At 42.1% G+C, this 18816-nt stretch overlaps 1 protein-coding gene across 4 annotated transcripts in view; it reads left to right on the forward strand.

Moving 5' to 3' along the window:
• Positions 1-17352, forward strand: part of utrn (utrophin) — a 180590-nt gene extending 163238 nt beyond the window's left edge. For 2 of the 4 annotated variants that reach the window (XM_053643180.1, XM_053643183.1), the window contains 9 exons: positions 40-78; positions 368-433; positions 1902-1967; positions 6383-6607; positions 7530-7755; positions 9119-9200; positions 9699-9779; positions 12300-12325; positions 15805-17352. In XM_053643180.1, the coding sequence (XP_053499155.1) occupies positions 40-78; positions 368-433; positions 1902-1967; positions 6383-6607; positions 7530-7755; positions 9119-9200; positions 9699-9779; positions 12300-12325; positions 15805-15813 (820 nt within the window). In that variant the 3' untranslated portion in view covers positions 15814-17352. The remainder of the gene's footprint in view (positions 1-39; positions 79-367; positions 434-1901; positions 1968-6382; positions 6608-7529; positions 7756-9118; positions 9201-9698; positions 9780-12299; positions 12326-15804) is intronic. The other 2 variants (XM_053643182.1, XM_053643181.1) reach the window with 2 other exon arrangements.
• The last annotated feature ends 1464 nt before the right edge of the window (positions 17353-18816 follow it).

An 18816-nucleotide genomic window follows, 5' to 3' on the forward strand; every position in this document is an offset into this window, starting at 1 on the left:
CCCCCCCACCCCACTTCGTCCTGTGTGTTTCTCTTGCAGCCCGGTCACTCTGATCAGCATGTGTCCCGAGCAGTACGAGTGAGTATACACACCAGATCACCACACCTTTCCTCCTCTTCCTCCAACTCCTCCTCCTCCTCCTCACCCACAGAGCATGCTGCCTGCACCGATGTATGAGTTCACCGATCCACCTGCACGTCCTCTCCCCCCGTCTTTCTGTCTCTCTCTCTCTCTCTTAACCTTCTGTATTCTGTCCATCCTCTGCATTAACAGTCCAGTCCTGTAGCTCGCCAGTTTTATTAGCCGAGTTTCTATTCGCTGTAGACCGCTTTATGTGTTTGACTTTATTTTCTTTTGTTTATTATAGGATGGCTCAGTCGCCTCAGCTTCCCCATGACGACACGCACTCGAGGATAGAGCATTACGCCAGCAGGTAACCGTCTCACACACGCGCATGCACACACACACACACACACACACACACACACACACACAAACACACACATATATCAATGTGCACTCACTCCAGGCAATATGGTAATGTGCGACATATAACACATTGCTGTTTGCATAATGAAACGCAGAGTGTGGTGTGATATGTGGAGGCATTTGTTTTGCAACACACACATTCGTGCACACACACACACACAAAGCACTAGTATCAGTAAAACTCTGCTTTGGCTCTGTACGCAAACAGACATAAAGCCTTTTGTTAGTGAGCGCTATCACCATTTTTTACACACACACACTCCGAGTTATTATAGGACTGTAAATGTTCGCCGTTTCCGAAGCTCCAATCCCATTATGCACTCTTTGGCTGGGTGAGACAGTAATCCAGATGCCAGGCCTGAGAAATATTCAGTGTTATGTGTGTGTGTGTTGTTTTGTGTTTTTTCCCCCTGAGATTATTTCCGCTCTGGATATTATAATATGAAAAGGAACAGCTCTGATATGGAAGCTGGTGTAACAGGCTGTGTGCAGTACGGTTTCGATCCGTGCGTTCAGCACTCGGCGTTCAGCTCCATCATCCTCATCTGTAAATACACATCTGGATTATATTCAGTAGCTGATCTCTAGTCTGATCTTTGTTCCCCAAGTAGCCCTTACAGTATGCACACTTCCTGTCTGATCACAGAGGATTCGCGATGAGATATCTACTTAGATATCTGACTTTCAGTATGTTTTTCTTCAGAATGTGTGAAGACTAAGACACGGCTTCTGTATAATAATAGCTTGACTAACCAGCTAGTGAAAAATCATTATTACAAAGGCTTCTTTCTCTCTCTCTCCATCACACTCTCTCTCTCTCTCTCTCTCTCTCTCTCTCTCTCTCTCTCACACTCTCTCTCTCGCTCTCTCACTCTCTCTCTCTCGCTCTTTCTCTCTCTCTCACACACTCTCACTCTCTCTCTCTCTCTCTCTCTCTCTCTCTCACTCTTTCTCTCGTACTCTCACTCTCTCTCACACACCCACTCTCTCACTCTCTCTCTCACACTCTCCCTCTCACTCTCTTCCTCTGTCACTCTCTCTCGCTCTCTCTCTCTCTCACTCTCTCTCTCACTCTTTCTCTCCCAAAAATATCCATGTCTCCCTCCCTCCCTCTGTCTCTCTTTCAAAAATATCTGTGCCTCTCTTCCTCTCTCTCTCCCCAAAATATCTGTACCTCTCTCTCACTCTTCCTCTGTCTCTCTCTCAAAAATCTCTCGCTTGTTTTTTGTCTCTCTATCTCTTGCTGTCTGTCTCTCTTTCTGTCCATCGCTCTGTCTGTCTCTCTTTTTGTCTCTCTCCATTTCAAAAATTTCTCTTTTTCTCACTGTCTGTCTCCATCAAAAATCTCTCTCAATCTGTCTCTCTCTTTCTCTCAAAAACTCTCTCTCTCTCGCTCATTCTCTCTCCCTCAGACTGGCTCAGATGGAGCGCTCGAACGGTTCTCTGCCTACAGACAGCAGCTCAGCCACTGGAAGCATGTAAGTACCAAAACTCCATTACCCATAATGCATCAGTACACCAGTGCCTCTTTTTCTCTGAAACATCCACAACACTTTACATTTTGTGAAGAGATTTCTGGCTCTGTTCTAAAGAGAGGGATGGCGAGAGATGCAGGAGTGTATTAGAATCATAATCAGCCAGCATATATATATACATACACACACTCACACACAAACACTCCATACAACTTTCAGTCTTTACACAGATGAGAAACTTCTGTAAAGACTTTACTTTGGCCTGGATAATGTGTGTGTGTGTGTGTGTGGACTCTACCTACGTCGGATAACAGGCTCCGTCTCAGCAGACTGATGATGATAATGACGGCTGTGCTCGGAAAGAAGAATGAGCTAATTAAACATAATAAACGTCTGTCTGCGTTTCTGAATGGTAAACTGCTTCAGAGGCGAGATGAGACGCCTCGAGATGAAGTTAAAGTGTGTGTGTGTGTGGGAGAGGTAGAGACATGTAGTTGCTCATATTCAGGCAGTGGTATAAATCTAACCTCAACTCAAACTTCTCAGAGTCACTACCTCGACCATAATGCAGCCGAGCGGTAACAAGCTACTCACGTTTGTAGACGAAGTTTAAATCCGTCCCCCAATTTTTTTTTTTTTTTTTTTTGAGCTGAGAGGCTTCAGAAAGTATGATGAGCATCGATGCTCCCTGGTTTTTGCAGTGCATTATGGGATCGTTTTAGGGAGTGCACCAGAAGGATTTTGCAGTTGAGACAGGCCTTTTAAAAATGGCCGACTCGCTGAGCGGTGCCCTGACCGCTGCACTAGGGAGCTGATTGAGACACGCCCGTAGTCCTTATACATATATATATGGACAATGTAAAGCCACAGTGGCTGAAGAAACGAGTCAAAATAAACGGGAACATCAACATTTCTCTCGTGTGTTGGTTAATTTACAAAAAAAAGCCTCCATATGGCTGATATGACGCTGTAAGCATATTTAGCATCGACCGCTAAGTTCTCCACCATATTAAGAAACGCCGTGTCACGACGTGAGAAGCTTACAAAGTATACCACAGAGCTTTTCAGTTAAACACCATGAACACCCTCATTTCAATATAAGGCATGTTTTGTTCAACAGTGACTTCTTAAATAGGATATATTTATTTTTAAAATTCGCCTCATTGGTTTATGATTGGTTGATCCTGGTTAACACATTTGTTGTTGTTGTTATTATTATTATTATTATTATTATTATTATTTCTTAAATATAAAGATGTTTCCTGTATGAAAGGGATCCTCAAGGATCCAGAGATCCAGATATTTGCCACAGGCACCACGGCGTCTCATATATTACATCATAAACATACAGTAGTAAGCAGTGTTGACCGTGTCGTGTCTTCCTTTCTTTAAATATTTGCTGATGTGAACAAAATGGTAGTGAGATTATGAGATCAATATACACTGCCATTCTAGCAGCAGATCAATGAAGCGCCGCTAAGCTCCTTCACGACATCCTAGCTGAGAGGATGATGATGTAGAGGGAATAAATGGTGAGGTAACGCGGTGATTAGAATAGAAAAGAGAATAATGGAAAAGCAGAAGAATTCAGGAGGTGAGGATGAAGAGCAGAAACTACGGGTCAGCTCATTAGCTAAAGGTCGATTGCTGTGCTGCTTGATATATCAGTCCTCAGTGTTACGGCAACCGACTGAAAGTGGTGGCGTGTTAGCGGTTAGCCTGACTGATTTTAAACGAGCAGGGTCAGAGGACAGCGCACATTTGGTCCAGTCTTGTAACCTTCAAAAAATACGAGACGGCCAATTAAGCATTGTAGGAAAAAAGAAAGCGTTTTCGTTTTCAGAACGGAGGGTTGACACCGTTCGTTGCCAGGCAACACAAATCAAATGGTTTGTTCTAACTAAGAAGTATATCTGTTGTACTTTTCTCCCAGTGTTAAAAACCTGATCTTACATGAAGGACTTAACGAAAATAAAAGATTTACTAGATGTACTTGCTACTTTCCAGAAGCTGTCATGTTTGTAAAAGGAGAGGGGAAAAAAAAGAACGATGGAGACAATAGAGGAAGAGAGAAGCAGACAGGCTGTGTTGAGGGAGCCTCGCTGGAGATGGCTTTTTTAGATTGAACCTGATTGAGGCCGAGCGTTACTCCTCTGAGACTTGCACTACATCTGAACTCCTTTCTAGTGATCGCTGTCCCCTTAGGTATTCTCTCTTATCTTCCTCTTGTGTATACTCGCTTCCCCACCTCTTCTTTTCATTTGTCTTTCTCATCCAAAGTCTCTTTAATATCTCTATTGCAAATTGTCCCGTCTAAACCGAGCTCCTGGCTGCGTCCTAATAAGGAGCTCGCTTTGAGGTTGGCTTGTTATCAGGATGTTAGCTCGGCTCTTTGATGTGAAGCCCAGGTAATCTCGATGATTACACGCTGCACGACAGTGGGTCCAGGACAGGAGCGGGTCCAGCGTCCATTTGGGGAGTGTGCGAAGCCAAAGCTTGGGCCTGGTATCAAGTTGAAATGTAGTAAAGATTGTATGTACAGTGTAGTATGTAGTACAGTGGGCATGTGAGTATCAGAAGTTGACCATGGAGCAATTTAAGAAGGTGGCCTCGTCTGATGAATCACGTTTTCTTTTACATCATGTGGACGGTCAGGTGCGTGTGTGTCGCTTACCTGGTGAAGAGATGGCACCAGGATGTATTATGGGAAGAAGGCGAGCCGGTGGAGGCAGTGTGATGCTCTGGGTAATGTTCTACTGGGAAACCTTGGGTCCTGGCATTCATGTGGATGTTGCTTTGACACGTCCACCTACTTAAGCACTGTTGCAGACCAAGTACACCCCTTCATAGCAACAGCATTCCCGAATACCAGTGGGCTCTTTCAGCAGGATAATGCGTCCTGCCACACTGCAAAAACTGTTCAGGAATGGTTTGAGGAACATGACAAAGAGTTTGAGTTATTGACTCGGCCTCCAAATTCCCCAGACCTCAATCCGATCGAGCGTCTGTGGGACGTTCTGGACAAAAACAAGTCCGATCCATGAAGGTCCCACCTCGCAACTTACAGGACATGCTGCTAATGTCTCGGTGTCTGATACCACAGCACACCTTCAGAGGTCTTGTGGAGTCCATGTCTCGATGGGTCAGAGCTGTTTTGGTGGCACAAGGAGAGGGGGACCTACTCAATATTAGGCAGGTGGTGATAATGTTATGGCTGGTTGGTGTATGTTGCATAGTGGAACAGTTCAAATTATTAGCAATGTTTCTGAGCATGTTACAGTCATACATTTCTGCCCCACCCCCCAAAGTTTCCCGCTGCCACTCCTGAGGTGGCTTTATTAATTCTTTCCCAATTCTCAGACAGTTTCAAATTTACATATACATCTCTTGGGGCTGGAAAGAAAGTATTACTGGACTTCCGAAATGATCGTTCAGTGACGATGTATTAAAAACAGCGAGGTGGCGCGAACGTTCGTCTCCATTGTTATGCTGGTGCATAATGATGTAGCTGCCCTGGTTCACTCTGTCTCACTCATTTGAATTCATTCGCACTGAACGTTTTCTAATTATGCAAAAAGGATACCTTTATATATCGTTTTCCGCCATGCGCTTATCGTGCGGCTTTTCCCAACCTATTAAATCTTTACACACACGTGAGCTCAAAACGTACACACTCACCCTAGTGTTTGAAATGTATATTTGTGTATTGCTATCGTTAGGTTAAAAGAGGACCATTTTAATAGATATATTGAACTTAATTTTAAGCCAGCCGTGGTAGTAAGTAACAAATTGCATGTTTTTTGTTTTGTTTTTTTTGCTTGCTTAATGACGATTCAAAATGTCAGAAAAAAATTAACTAGTTTGCTTTGGTGGTTAAAAAAAGCAATAACAATTGAGAGATTGTGAATATTTCTTTTATGAGAACCTTTTGTCATGAATATATAATTTACTTTGTGTGTTGATTTTCTGCAAAAAAAAAATTTTAATGCAAATTTAACCCAAGCATTTCTGTATTTTTTTTTTTTTTTTTTTTTTTTTTTTTTTTTTTTTTTTTTTTTTTTTTAGAAAGCCAGGAATAATACACACAGGGGTGTGCTTTTATATGAAAACAATCAGTAACACAGTGGTTGATGATTATTATTAACAATAACAAGCCGAGTTGATTATTTTCCAATAGTAGGATGTCCTGAGTGGGAGGGTAATGGGGGGAGAGCGCTGACACTGGAGACTCCTTCCATAAATACAGAAAACGTCACCATAACAACAACTCTGCACGACTCTGCAGAGCTGCAGTTATAGAACATTAATTAACACCTTCTGACCAATCAGAATTAAGAATACAACTGTGATGTTCAAAATGGTAGGAATGAGTTATACACTAATAACTGAACAATAATAATGATAATATCTGTGTTTAGGGATGAGGAGCACGCTCTGATCTTGCAGTACTGTCAGACTCTTGGAGCCGAGGGTGCGTCCTGCAGCCAGCCTCAAAGCCCCGCCCACACGCCCAAATCCCACGCCCTGAGCATGCACGGCCCCAGACAGGTGCTGCAGAGCCCCGCCCAGATCCTGCAAGCTGTCGAGAAGGAGGAGAGAGGAGAGCTGGAGCGCATCATCACTCGCCTGGAGGAGGAGCAACGGTATGAAAAACATGCTTCAAACACACAAAAAGCCCTGCCCACTTCACCTGCTTAATACGTAGCACAATAGGCTGCCGTGCAGGTATTTATTTATTAACAGTCTGATGAAGCGGCAAACATTTTTAGCGACCGTATGCCGATGAAGTTGGAAAGTTTACAATTAAACCGATTCAGGCTCTTTCTTATGTGGCGGTGGAAGTATGCATTTGCGTTCAGCCCGTTAAGATGAGATTCAGAAGGCAGGTGGGAATTTGCTGTGACAAATGGATAAAAAAAATTTAAAAAAAAGAGAGAGAGAAATGACATTTTCGTTTGGCATCTGCTGTGCTGTTTAGGGTTTTAATTAGCCGTGTTTTTTTTTTCTGGGGTTTTTTTTTTTTTTTTTTTTTTAAGTAAGCTGAGAAATTCTGCCTTGTGATGATTTGTTAAAAGAAAATGTCTGTCTAGCAAGTTTCCCATCAGCCAAAGAAATCCAGCTGCTGTCTGAGTGCAAAGTTGTTACTCAAACACCAAGAGAATCCAACTATCACAACTGGTGTGTGTGAGACGAAAGCCAGACATGAGTGATAAGTGATGTTACAGATTTGGTCTGTGTTGTGAGCACAGAGAGAGAGAGAGCTCACTGACACGGTTTGTGTAGATTTGTAGCTCAGTGCTGTGTCTTGGTCCGGTTTGGCACGCATCCCAGCAGGTTCACGAACTCTAATCGAGTTGTTTGAGTCCATCCTACAATACGCAAGCTCTCAGCAGACATAACTCTGAATACACGCACACATGTGCGCGCTATCCTTTTGAGGACCTTGTGTCAACATAATTATTAACACAGCTAATTAACACCATCCTACACCTAAATCTAACCCGAACCTTAACTTGGTTGTTGAAACAAAAGCTGCAGTTTTTAATGCGTCTTGTCTCTCTGTAGGTGTCTGCGCAGAGAGTATGAGCAGCTGCAGGAGCAGCAGAGGCAGCGTGGTGCGGAGTGTGTGATGAGCACGGAGGGCGTAGTCCCAGACGAGGCCGACCTGCTGGCCGAGGCCAAGTTCCTGCGGCAGCACAAGGGCCGGCTGGAGGCTCGCATGCAGATCCTGGAGGATCACAACAAACAGCTGGAGTCTCAGCTCTACCGACTACGACAGCTCCTGCACCAGGTAACACACACTTAAACACAGCACGAGTCATCTTGCTCCCTTTTGTGAGTGAGTCATGTGACATGTCTGCATGATTTTGTTGTTACACTGATTTTGGACATAGAGGACATTTTTATGGCTTAATTGATGACATCCGTGACATCAGATGAATCAATCAGTTGTCAAAATTAAATAATGTGTAATGTACCAAGAGTGTCTAGAGTGCCTAATAACTGTTACTATGTCTACAGGTTCACTGTGTTCTCCGTTATTTGGATAGTTTTTGCCTGAGCAGCTCTGAATGACTTTTTGTAAAGTTCTGATTAGAGTTAGATCTATTCATCTAGCTCACTTTATAATCGATAGCAAAATGACTGATCTAAACATACCTGCGTCTCCTGGCTGGCTCGCCCAGTAACAATAGTAAATTATTACTTGAGTGAAGAGAAGAGTCAGGAGACAGGGCAATACAGTTGGCACAGTGTTGAGTAGATCTAGATATTCTCAACCCAGTTAACTTTATTGTACATAGAGATAGGTCTTTTAACTATAACATACCCCTGTCTCCTGGCTGGCTCGCCATCAACTGTTAGAAAGTATTTCTTGGGTGCAGAGAAGAGTCATACTTTGTATGCATAAAATTGGCTTAGATTTGAATAAACCTAGATCTGGATCTACTCACCCTAGATAATTTTACAGTAGACAGTGATAGGACTGGCAGCTAAATTTCCAGCTGGCTCACCTGTTAAATGTAGTAATTTATTTCTTGGATGCAAAGAAGAGTCAGGGGACACAGGAATAAAGTTGACACAGAGGTGAGTAGATGTAGAGCTCCTCATCCTAGCTAGCTAACCTTACAGTAGATTATGGATATGACTGGTATTTGATCATACCCGAGTCTCCTGGCTGGCTCGCCAGCCATTTATTACATTAAATGTAATCTTTTCTTTCTCTGACATGTTAGTAGTGGCCAGGTCGTGAAAAGCACTTAAGGAGCCAAACAAGGCACATCTCATGGGGCTTTCTGCTCAAGGACAGCATGTTTATTCCTGCGTGTGTTTTACTTTTTGACTTGAAAAAATCTATTATAAAACACTCCTCCTGTCTGAGAAGCCCAAGTAAATAGCACAGCTGAGTATTTTTGGCCTGCGCTGCTGAACGTTATTCATTAGGGACGTGAAGCTGTCAGAATCTTCATGCTAAATGACAAGGCTGGGTTTGACAGGAACAATGCAAACATAAACACATGAAGCAGCCAACAAAAAGGGTGTGTGTGTGTGCACGTGCATGTTTCCTTAGTCACTTGTTTTGTTTGTGATGCAATTTATTAGTTACAATTAGCCAAACATTTGGATTTGTAACCTTCAGCACTCTCTTCATCTAGCCCGAGCTGGATTCTGCAGTCAACGGCAGTTCCTCTTCGGGTTCTCTGAGTCAGGAGGCAAGAGGCCATGCAGAACTCACAGGTAAATTTTTTAAAAATACACACATATAGGTTCCTCAGAATGCATCTCCCACTCTACACTTGATCTGTTTACTTCTGTTTGGTTGAGTGCAAGATTTCTTTCTTCTTCTTCTTCTTCCCATCAACATGGTGCTGCTCCTGCTTTACTTCCAACATGTGATGGTTTTAAGAAAAAAAGAAAACGTCCCACATTTCCACCGCTTTGAGATCTTAACCATTATGAAATTAGATTTCGTATGGTTTCACTGAATTTAAAAAAAAAAAACTTTTACAATAATTCTCATCCACCTCTGTACACATATTGCTTCCTTCTTATTTTAACAACGATAGGTTGAGTTTCTAATGTTGCCATGGCGATAAAATGGCACCATCCCAAAACCGAACATCACTTTTTCATTCCAGACCAGAACCTTTTGTGCTGGAAATGAGCAACACAGTTCAATAATGTTGGTGTGTGGACCTGACAGCTCTTTCATATAGTGTGTGTGTGTGTTCTCAGATGACTTTCTGGATCATTCTTCCTCCTCTGATATGACTGACCTTATGGAGCAGATTAATAACAGCTTTCCAACCTGTGCTCGTAAGCCCTAACCCCTCTCTCTCTCTCTCTCGCTCTCTCTCTCCCCCCCCTCCTCTGTGTCTGTATGTGTTTCTCTCACTAACTTTCTGCCATTGTAACTAGTTTGCGTCTCACACACTTCCACTTCACCGGCTTTGTGCCTAGAAAGATGCTCCTCCTGAACAGTAAACAGTGTTTGCGTACGAAATTAGCACAGAGTAAATGAAGGTGAAAGTCCAGGGTCGAAAGCCCATCAACGGTTTTAGTTAAAAATCCATTCTAATCTTTTCTGCTGTGTTCATGCATTGACCACCTCAAATGCATCACAACAAGACCTGAGTGGCACAGTTATAAGAAAAAAAAAAAAAAGAAGGAGAAAAAAAAAAAAAAAGGAGCCAGTCGCGCTCCACTGGTCTGTCTGGTTACACTGGGGTAAGGGCTTTTCGAGTTTTCCATTTCTGCTCCTCAGGAGACGCGTCTTTAAACGAGAAGTGGACCAGTTTCTTCAAGCTAGGGCAGTTTGTTTGTTTTAGCAACTTCGCAAACACTAGCAACATCACCGATGTTAGCAACACCCAATACTAGGCACATTGCCAACAATAACATAGTCACTAACACTAGGAATATTGTCCACACACGAGCTGCATTTCTAATATTACAAACATCACTAACGCGACCAATACTAGCAACTTCGCCAATTCCTAGCAACATCACCAGTTCCTAGCAACATCGCCAATACTATCACCAATTCCTAGCAACATCGCCAATATATTCGCCAATTCCTAGAAACATCGCCAATACTATCGCCAATTACTAGCAACATCACCAATTCCTAGCAACATTGACAATACTATCGCCAATACTAGCAACATCGCCAATACTATCGCCAATTCCTAGCAACATCACCAATACTAGAAACATCACCAACGGGAGCTTTCCATTTATACTCCTCAGGAGGCACGTCTTTAAACGAGAAGTGGACCAGTTTCTTCAAGCTAGGGCAGTTTATTTGTTTTAGCAACTTCGCAAACACTAGCAACATCACCGTTATTAGCAACACCCAATACTAGGCACATTGCTAACAATAACATAGTCACTAACACTAGGAACATTGTCCACACACGAGCTGCATTTCTAATATTACAAACATCACTAACGCTGCTAATACTAGCAACATCACCAATTCCTAGCAACATCACCAATTCCTAGCAACATCACCAATTCCAAGCAACATGCAATACTAGAAACTATTAGCCAGTATTAATATCACCAATACTAGCAACACCGCCAACACTAGCACCATCGCTAACACGATCAACACCAACACTATCAGCACCGCCAGCACTATCAACACCAACACCATCAACACTATCATCACCGCTATCACTGTCAACACCATCACCGCCAGCACCATCAACACCGCCATCACTATCAGCACCGCCAGCACTACCAACACCAACACCATCAACACTATCATCACCGCTATCACTGTCAACACCATCACCGCCAGCACCATCAACACCGCCATCACTATCAGCACCGCCAGCACTACCAACACCATCATCACCGCTATCACGGTCAACACCATCATCACCGCTATCACGGTCAACACCAACACCGCCAGCACCATCAACACCAACACCATCATCACCGCTATCGCTGTCTGTCAACACCATCACCGCCAGCACCATCACCACCAGCACTATCAACACCGACACCATCAACACTATCATCACCGCTATCACTGTCAACACCATCACCGCCAGCACCATCAACACCCCCATCACTATCAGCACCGCCAGCACTACCAACACCATCAACACTATCATCGCCGCTATCACTGTCAACACCGACATCACCGCCAGCACCATCATCACAGCCATCACCACCAACACCGCCAGTACCATCAAGACCAACACCGCCAACACTAGATGATCGTTAGATGAGCTTAATTCTGTTTATTTTATAAACCAGTCTTGATATATTATTGAACTTGTTAGAGCTGAAATTGAATTAGAAATGTAATACTTCCTGTAACCAATGTCAAGCTGTTAAAATTCTGCTAACACGTCATTTCAAGGGTACCTACACTGTAAAAATCAGTGCACAATTGCGTCTGTACCTGCAAATGCATTAAACTAATAAAGACTCTGAAAAATATCTGAAAAGTTTTCTGCCAAGTTTTCTAAAAGCTGCCAGAATGCTCTCGTGAAGTTGGCCTTAGAAAGCAGTATGTCTAAAGTTCTCGTATCGTCCAGTTTGCTGTTGAGTGCTTTTTGTTTTCATTAGACTGACAGGAAGGGAGCAATTTCTGCGCGTTTAGAAGTGTTGTCGAACATGCGATCAGTCAGTCCTGCAGCACTCGTCTCCCTCTGGAGTTCATTAACATCACTTCTGTTATAGAACTCCCGTTTCCCCACAAGGCGGCAGACCGACATCCCGGTGAAATGAGAAGTTGTGTCTATCTGGCTGTATTTTATAACTACGCACTTGCCAGTGAAGTGACCTAATTCTGTCTTTTTCTTCTTTCCCTGTCTAAAGCACCGAGCCTGTCCTCAAGATCACAGGTAAGACCTGATTAAATTCTCACAAATACCTTCAAAACATGTTCAGGTCAGTGTCCTGGCTTTGTTTTCAGTCTTCATTCTCGTACATTCACGACTATTACAAAAGGTGCAAACATTCATCGATGCTTGAGAAGGTAACACGATACATTAAGAGCCGGGGGGGGGGGGGGGGGTTGTAAACTTTTGAACAGGATGATCATGTGTAAATTGTTATTATTTTGTCGTCTGGGAAACATGTAAATATCTCGCGTAGCTTCTGAAGGGTGGGACTAAATGATAAATGAATAATGTAATGTATCGTGTTGGGTTCTTGAGCATCAGTGAACATTTGCACCGCTTTGTAATGGTCGTGTAACAAAGAATGTGAAGAAATACGAATGAGCAGATTCAAGAATCGAACAAAAAAGTGGTTTAATTGAACAAAATGGCTTCCACTGTCATTATACAACAGCTAATAAAATAGCACCTGATCCAGCACATGCTATTGTTTTAATATTGTATGAAGTCATCAGATAAGAGGTGTGTGCGCAGGGTTTTCATAATTTTTATTATATATTATATTATTTAATTTTTATATAATTTAGATTATTTCTTTAAAAGAAAAGAAAGTAAAGTAAAGACAATGTACCCACGTTCGTTTCGGCCATTGAGGGAAGTCTCTGATCAAGCTTACATAAAACTACCATGGATCGTCTATAAACGCGAAGAAAGCTTCAGGACGTTCCATAGCTGGAAGCTGTAAATGAGGGCGGCCATCTTGGCGTCCGAGAATCTCTTTTTAAAGGAAATACTTGAGGATTTCCGTTCTCGCTTATCTCTTGGCTTCTCGACTGCATTTGGAGCAAGCAGAAGAGGATTTGCGCTTCTTGTTTTGTGACTACGGTGCAGTTTGTACGCACTTCGCTGATATCTCTAACACGTCTGGAGACGATTAGCGGTGGTGATCAATAAGCTTTCTCCCTGAGCCTGCCTGGATGTGAAATGGATTTTAACCTCGCTTCTCCAGCAAAGGAGCTCCAACAGAGCCCCCTTCCCCCCACATTAGGCTGGATTGGATCGGTACGTCATGGCCTTGGAGATGCTGTGTGTGTTTGGATTTGTGTGTGGGTCCGTGTGTGTGTGATGTTGAATCATTCTTCCAGGATTCGTACAAGGTGCTTGAGTTTGGCTTTTTGAAATTTAAATACTGGAAAACCTTGAAAATAGCATTTTTTTTTTCTAGTGGCACTTAAAAAGTGCTTGAAATAATAAAAGGTCAAAAAATACGAAATCGCAAAAAAAAATAAGCGTTTATGAATACATCCTTTCACTGAAAATATGACACCCCACTGCAAACCCCCCCCCCCCCCTCCCCCGCGACAGAGCCCGCGCTGGTCCACTTCTCAGACCCCTTTAACGACTTTTTTTTTACTTTCAAAAAAGCAGCTAGCGACAAATCTGTCGACATTTTGAGCAAACCTTGCCAACTTCCCTTAGAAAGAGTGGTCAGTACTGCCCACTGCAGGTACTCTCTCTCTCTCTCTCTCATGCTCTCTCTCTCTTTCTCTCTCTTTGTCTCTGTCTCTCTTCTTGTCTGTCTTATTCTCACTTCTCTCTCTCTCTCTCTCTCTCTCTCTCTTGCTCTCTCTCTCTTTCTCTCTCTCTCTTGCTCTCTCTCTCTCCTTGTCTCTTATTCTCACTTCTGTCTCTCTCTCTCTCCCTGTCTCTCATTCTCACTTCTCTCTCACTCTCTCTCTGTCTCTATCTCTCATTCTCACTTCTCTCTCTGTGTCTCCCTATCTGTCTCATTCTCACCTATCTCTCGCTCTCCCTGTCTCTCACTTCTCTCTCTCTTTCTCTCTTTCTCTCTCTCTGTCTCCCTGTCTCTCATTCTAACTTCTCTCTCTGTCTCTGCCTCACTCGTCTTTTTTTCTCTCTCTGTCTCTCTTGCTGTCTCTCTCTTTCTTTGTATCTTTCTTTTAATTGTCTCTCTCTGTCTCTTACACACTCACTCTCGCGCGCGCTCTCTCTCCCCCCCCCACACAGTCAGTAATGGTTAATTGTACAACGACGGAGGGCGCTCAGTCCCACAGTCTCTCACCGCTGAGCAGATATTTAATTAAACCTGTCTGCTCGAGTCAGTGTGATCCTTCAGAACTGTCCTGAGTGTGTGAGAGTATTCAAATGGGCGTCTGTGCTTTTTTTCACCCTCTTTTTTCGCTCATGCCCTGGTTTATCTTCCTTCCATTAAACAATCATTCATTAAAGCTTTTAAAGTGCCGCTTTCATCACGGCAGTGTGTAAAGGAGAAAACAAAGACATACGCCGCCAGTTAAAGCACCGCTTTCCCCAGAACTCTGTGTAAAAGAGTGTGTGAAGCAGACTTCTCCTTTATCACCTGCACTGGATTGCATTTTAAAGACTAATTAGTTTCCAGTTTAGTGCTGTGGGAAATTTTCAAGGAGCAGCAGAGTGGTGGTGGAAGGCTACATAAAAATAAATAACAATAATTAAATAAATAAATCAAGTAATAAAGTAAATAAATGAACAAACTAACAGGAAAAAAAGAGAAAATTTCCTCCATTTTTTTAAATGGTAAAAATGGTAATTTAATTAGCATGGCATTCCAACTTTGACCACAAGGGGTTGCTCATCTGCATTCTGTCTGTTTTCATTCCCAACCTTTCCATGCTACATGTGGCTAGTAATCCACGAGGAAGAAAAGAAAATCTTCCGTCTCATGCTAGCAGTCGGTGTAACATGCTAATTGTGATCAAATTTTAAAACTTCTGGCAAGTTTGTTCACAGGACGTATCAACACCGCTTCGTACGAATGTCCAGAAATAACAACTATCAAGAAATGATAGAGGTGTAAACATCAGCTGTTTTAAGAAATTCCCCAAACGCTGCTATCACATTTCTTGAATTTGGGCCACAAAATTCTCATGTTTTACTAAGGCTACGTCCACATTCATCCGTTTACTACATTTGAAAACGCGTGTTTTTCTCGACGTTTTGGCCTTCTGCCCAAAACGTTTATTCGAAAACTGAGATAATCAAAAACGATGACTGTATTTTTTCTTTTGTCATGTGATGCAGTCACGTGACGCAGTCATGTGACCAATTCAACTCAAAACAAACAAGATGGTGGCCGATGTTTGATTACAGTTGTTGTACCAGCGTCGTTGATGTAGTTAAAGATTGCCTTTTTAAATAAACACCCGATAGAAATGACACAGACCAGAGCTGCTTACGTTTTTACGCATGCATGCACAGTATAGCGATGTGCGCGTTTTCTGACGTTTTAGTGTGGACGAGGAATTTTTGGGAAACCTTTGAAGACGCCAGTGCAGACCGAGAGCGTTTGAAAAAAGAAATGCGGTTTTCGGATTAATGTGGACGTAGCCATAATTGTCACTTCTGTTATCATTCTAAAACCCAGAAGTTTTATTAGCTGATTGTGTGTGTGTGTGTGTGTGTGTGTGTGTGTGTGTGTTTAGGCGATGTGAGGGCTGCTAATGACGTCGAAGTAAGAAGCGTCGATGACGCTGTGCGTGATGTGGCGAAGTCCCCGCTCTCCCAGATGAAGAAGGCCAACCCGGAGTTCCTCGCATCGTCCTCGATCCAGCTACAATTCCACCACCGAATTCCCGACCACCACGTCCATCAACCCGTCTGTCTGTACTATGCAATTGTAAATTCTGTGAACATGTAGATCGAACCTGATTTGGGTTTTTGCTTGGGATTTGTACGAACAACACGATGATATTTCGGCTAACGGGGGCTTCGTAACGTATAACCTGTTCAGCTTTTATTTCTATTTTTGTGCACGCGCTCCGGGAACCTCCGTTTACCTCCTTCACGTTTCTCAGATATTTAAAAAAACAAATGTCGTACCTGGGAATGAAGACCACTCGTGTTTTTGCCCCTTAATGAATCACCTCATACTGATAAATGCATGTTTCTTCCCAGAATGCATCCCTCTGCTGTGTTTCTCGTGTTTACAGCGTAATCCGTGCCGTCCCGCGAACTGGTTGGCTGTTCTTGGAAAAAAAAAATCATTCCGATAACGGTACGTGCTGAAGTGCTCCGTTGCTCTTCCGACGCCACAGCAATTTGCCAACGTTAACCTTTTTTAAAAAAAAAAATAATAATAATTTTATTAAAGAGTGACACCTCGTACTTTTTATCCGCTTATAATTACATTTACTGTTGTGGAAAACAAGTTCCTGTTCGAAACCATACCCCGCCCCCCTTGTGTAAATACTGTACATGTTCAGGAATGCCGAGATGTTTTAGCCCTGTGTGCCTATACAGCATCCATTCCAAGGAGAGGATTTACGAGATGGAAATATAGAGAGCTCTAAATTCAGATTCGACAAATTTTATTATTATTTTTTTCCTCTTTGAGTCGAATAGTTTTCTAAAGTCAAATCAAATCAGAAGAAAGCCATGATTGCCTTGCTACCTCAGACTCAACATTTGCGAGATTTGTGCTTTTTTTTTTGTCATTATTTTTCTTTCGCAAAACCACAAACAGAAACCTAAAGCCACAAATGCCATATTTTAAATCACGTTCCTTGAGACCACTTATTTAATAAGATCAGGGATGAAGATCAAGATTGAGAGATAAGGCTGAAAATGAAAAGTCAATGATTTAAAAAAAAAAAAAAAAAAGTAAAACATAAAATTCTGTGGTTGGTCTGTGAATTTTTTCATAGCTTTTTAATTTTTTTCTACATGGTGTAGTTTGTGCTTTTCCCAGTGAAGCATTAACACTACTATAACCAGTCCGATGTGTCCCAGACTGCGGGGTTTGGACGCGCCAGATATCTCCAAGTGCTGATCTGAGACCAGGTTTTGTCTCCTCCGTCGATAAAAGGACTGATCTCAGGTCAGCGTCTCGTAAGTCCAGGTCCCGATGTTAATTTTTTTTTGTGCTGTTTCACGTCCACCGAGCTGTGGTGTTCTTATCTGAGGTAGACTGTGTAGGCTGACCACACTACATGTAATATGGTTTTATTCCAAATAAAATTTTATAACAAGCATTTTTGTTGTGTTCGTTTGAGATGTTAGTCGTTCGTGTGCCTTAAAGCCAAGTGCATGCTGTCTGGATCGAGCTTTATGAATAAAAGATGTAATCATTTGTCAAATGCAATAATGACTTTCAACTCATTAGTATTCTCAAGGGACAAAAGAAGTGCATTAAGTCAGATCTAATTCTTGAGATGATTGCGCTGTTCATTAACGAGCCATGTTTACTCTTGTTGATGTATTGCTATAATATGTTGCACCGCTTTTTTAATAGTCAAGTGTTCAGATGAAAACGGATGTAATGGCATTCAGCTCTTCCACAGTCAGCAAAATGAAAAATCAGCAAGTTATGAGAAGGTATGTCTTGGGCTTTTTTGTTTTGTTGGATGATATATATATATATATATATATATATATATATATATATATATATATATATATATATATATATATATATATATATAAAACTAATTGGAAGAATCTACTGTTATTGTAGCTTTTGACTTGTAGGTGGCACTGTCATGAGATTTTGTTGCATAGTCTCAGGTCATGGTCTTGAAGATGCCTACCAAGTTTGAGATACAGCCTCACTTCCTGTTTGGCGACTTAACTGTCAGATTCATTGGCCCATTACAGGCAAACCGTTTGGACTATTAAAAATTATTTCGATATGTTTTGTGAGGCTTACTCTGAAGATGACGTCTGTCAAATTTGGCAATGATTAGACAAAATGTATAGGAGGAGTAGCAAAAAAACACCACCACATTTTTAAAAAAATCCATGATGGCTGAAAATTGACGTCATAGGATGCGTTTAACTCATCTCGACCCAGGGAATCTAGTCTTTTCAATTTTGGACACACAGTTCAGAAGATAGGACCATAAAAGTACTTTCAAATTAGGCCAAAATCTGACCCTGTGGTGGCACTAGAGCATTGGCAGAACTTGGTCCAAATTTGGTCAGAATGTTCCTTAGACCCTCCCCAATCAGTGTGCCAAATTTCACAACTTTTTACCCTACGGTTCTATGGGCTGCCATAGACACCCTAGCCAGAAAAAGAAGAAGAAAAGGAAAACAGAATAACAATGTGCTGCCTTTTGCGCCTTCAATAGAGAAGCTTGCATAAGAGTGCCCACTAGTGGTGGGTGATATGTGAGGACTTAAATAATTCTCCAGGAAAATCAACAGTTGGTTGAGATGAAAGAGTTAATGTTAAAATAGTTGTAAAATTGTTTTATTTCCCGCTATGTTACAGCAACTTGTCAACAATTAAGCATATTTGTTATTAATTCATGAAGGCAATGTACTTGTTTATTTACAGTTACATTTAATAGTCGTGGAATCTCTCTGAAACAAGTTCATTCTTATCACTTATATTGTAGCAGCTATAAACAGTCGTTCCCTCAGAAAGTGTAAACTCCTCTGTCCTGAAGATGTGTTGACTGTTACATATCGCTGACACTGGAGACTCCTTCCAC

This window comes from Ictalurus furcatus, chromosome 15, assembly GCF_023375685.1.
Source record: "Ictalurus furcatus strain D&B chromosome 15, Billie_1.0, whole genome shotgun sequence".
NCBI lineage: Eukaryota > Metazoa > Chordata > Actinopteri > Siluriformes > Ictaluridae > Ictalurus > Ictalurus furcatus.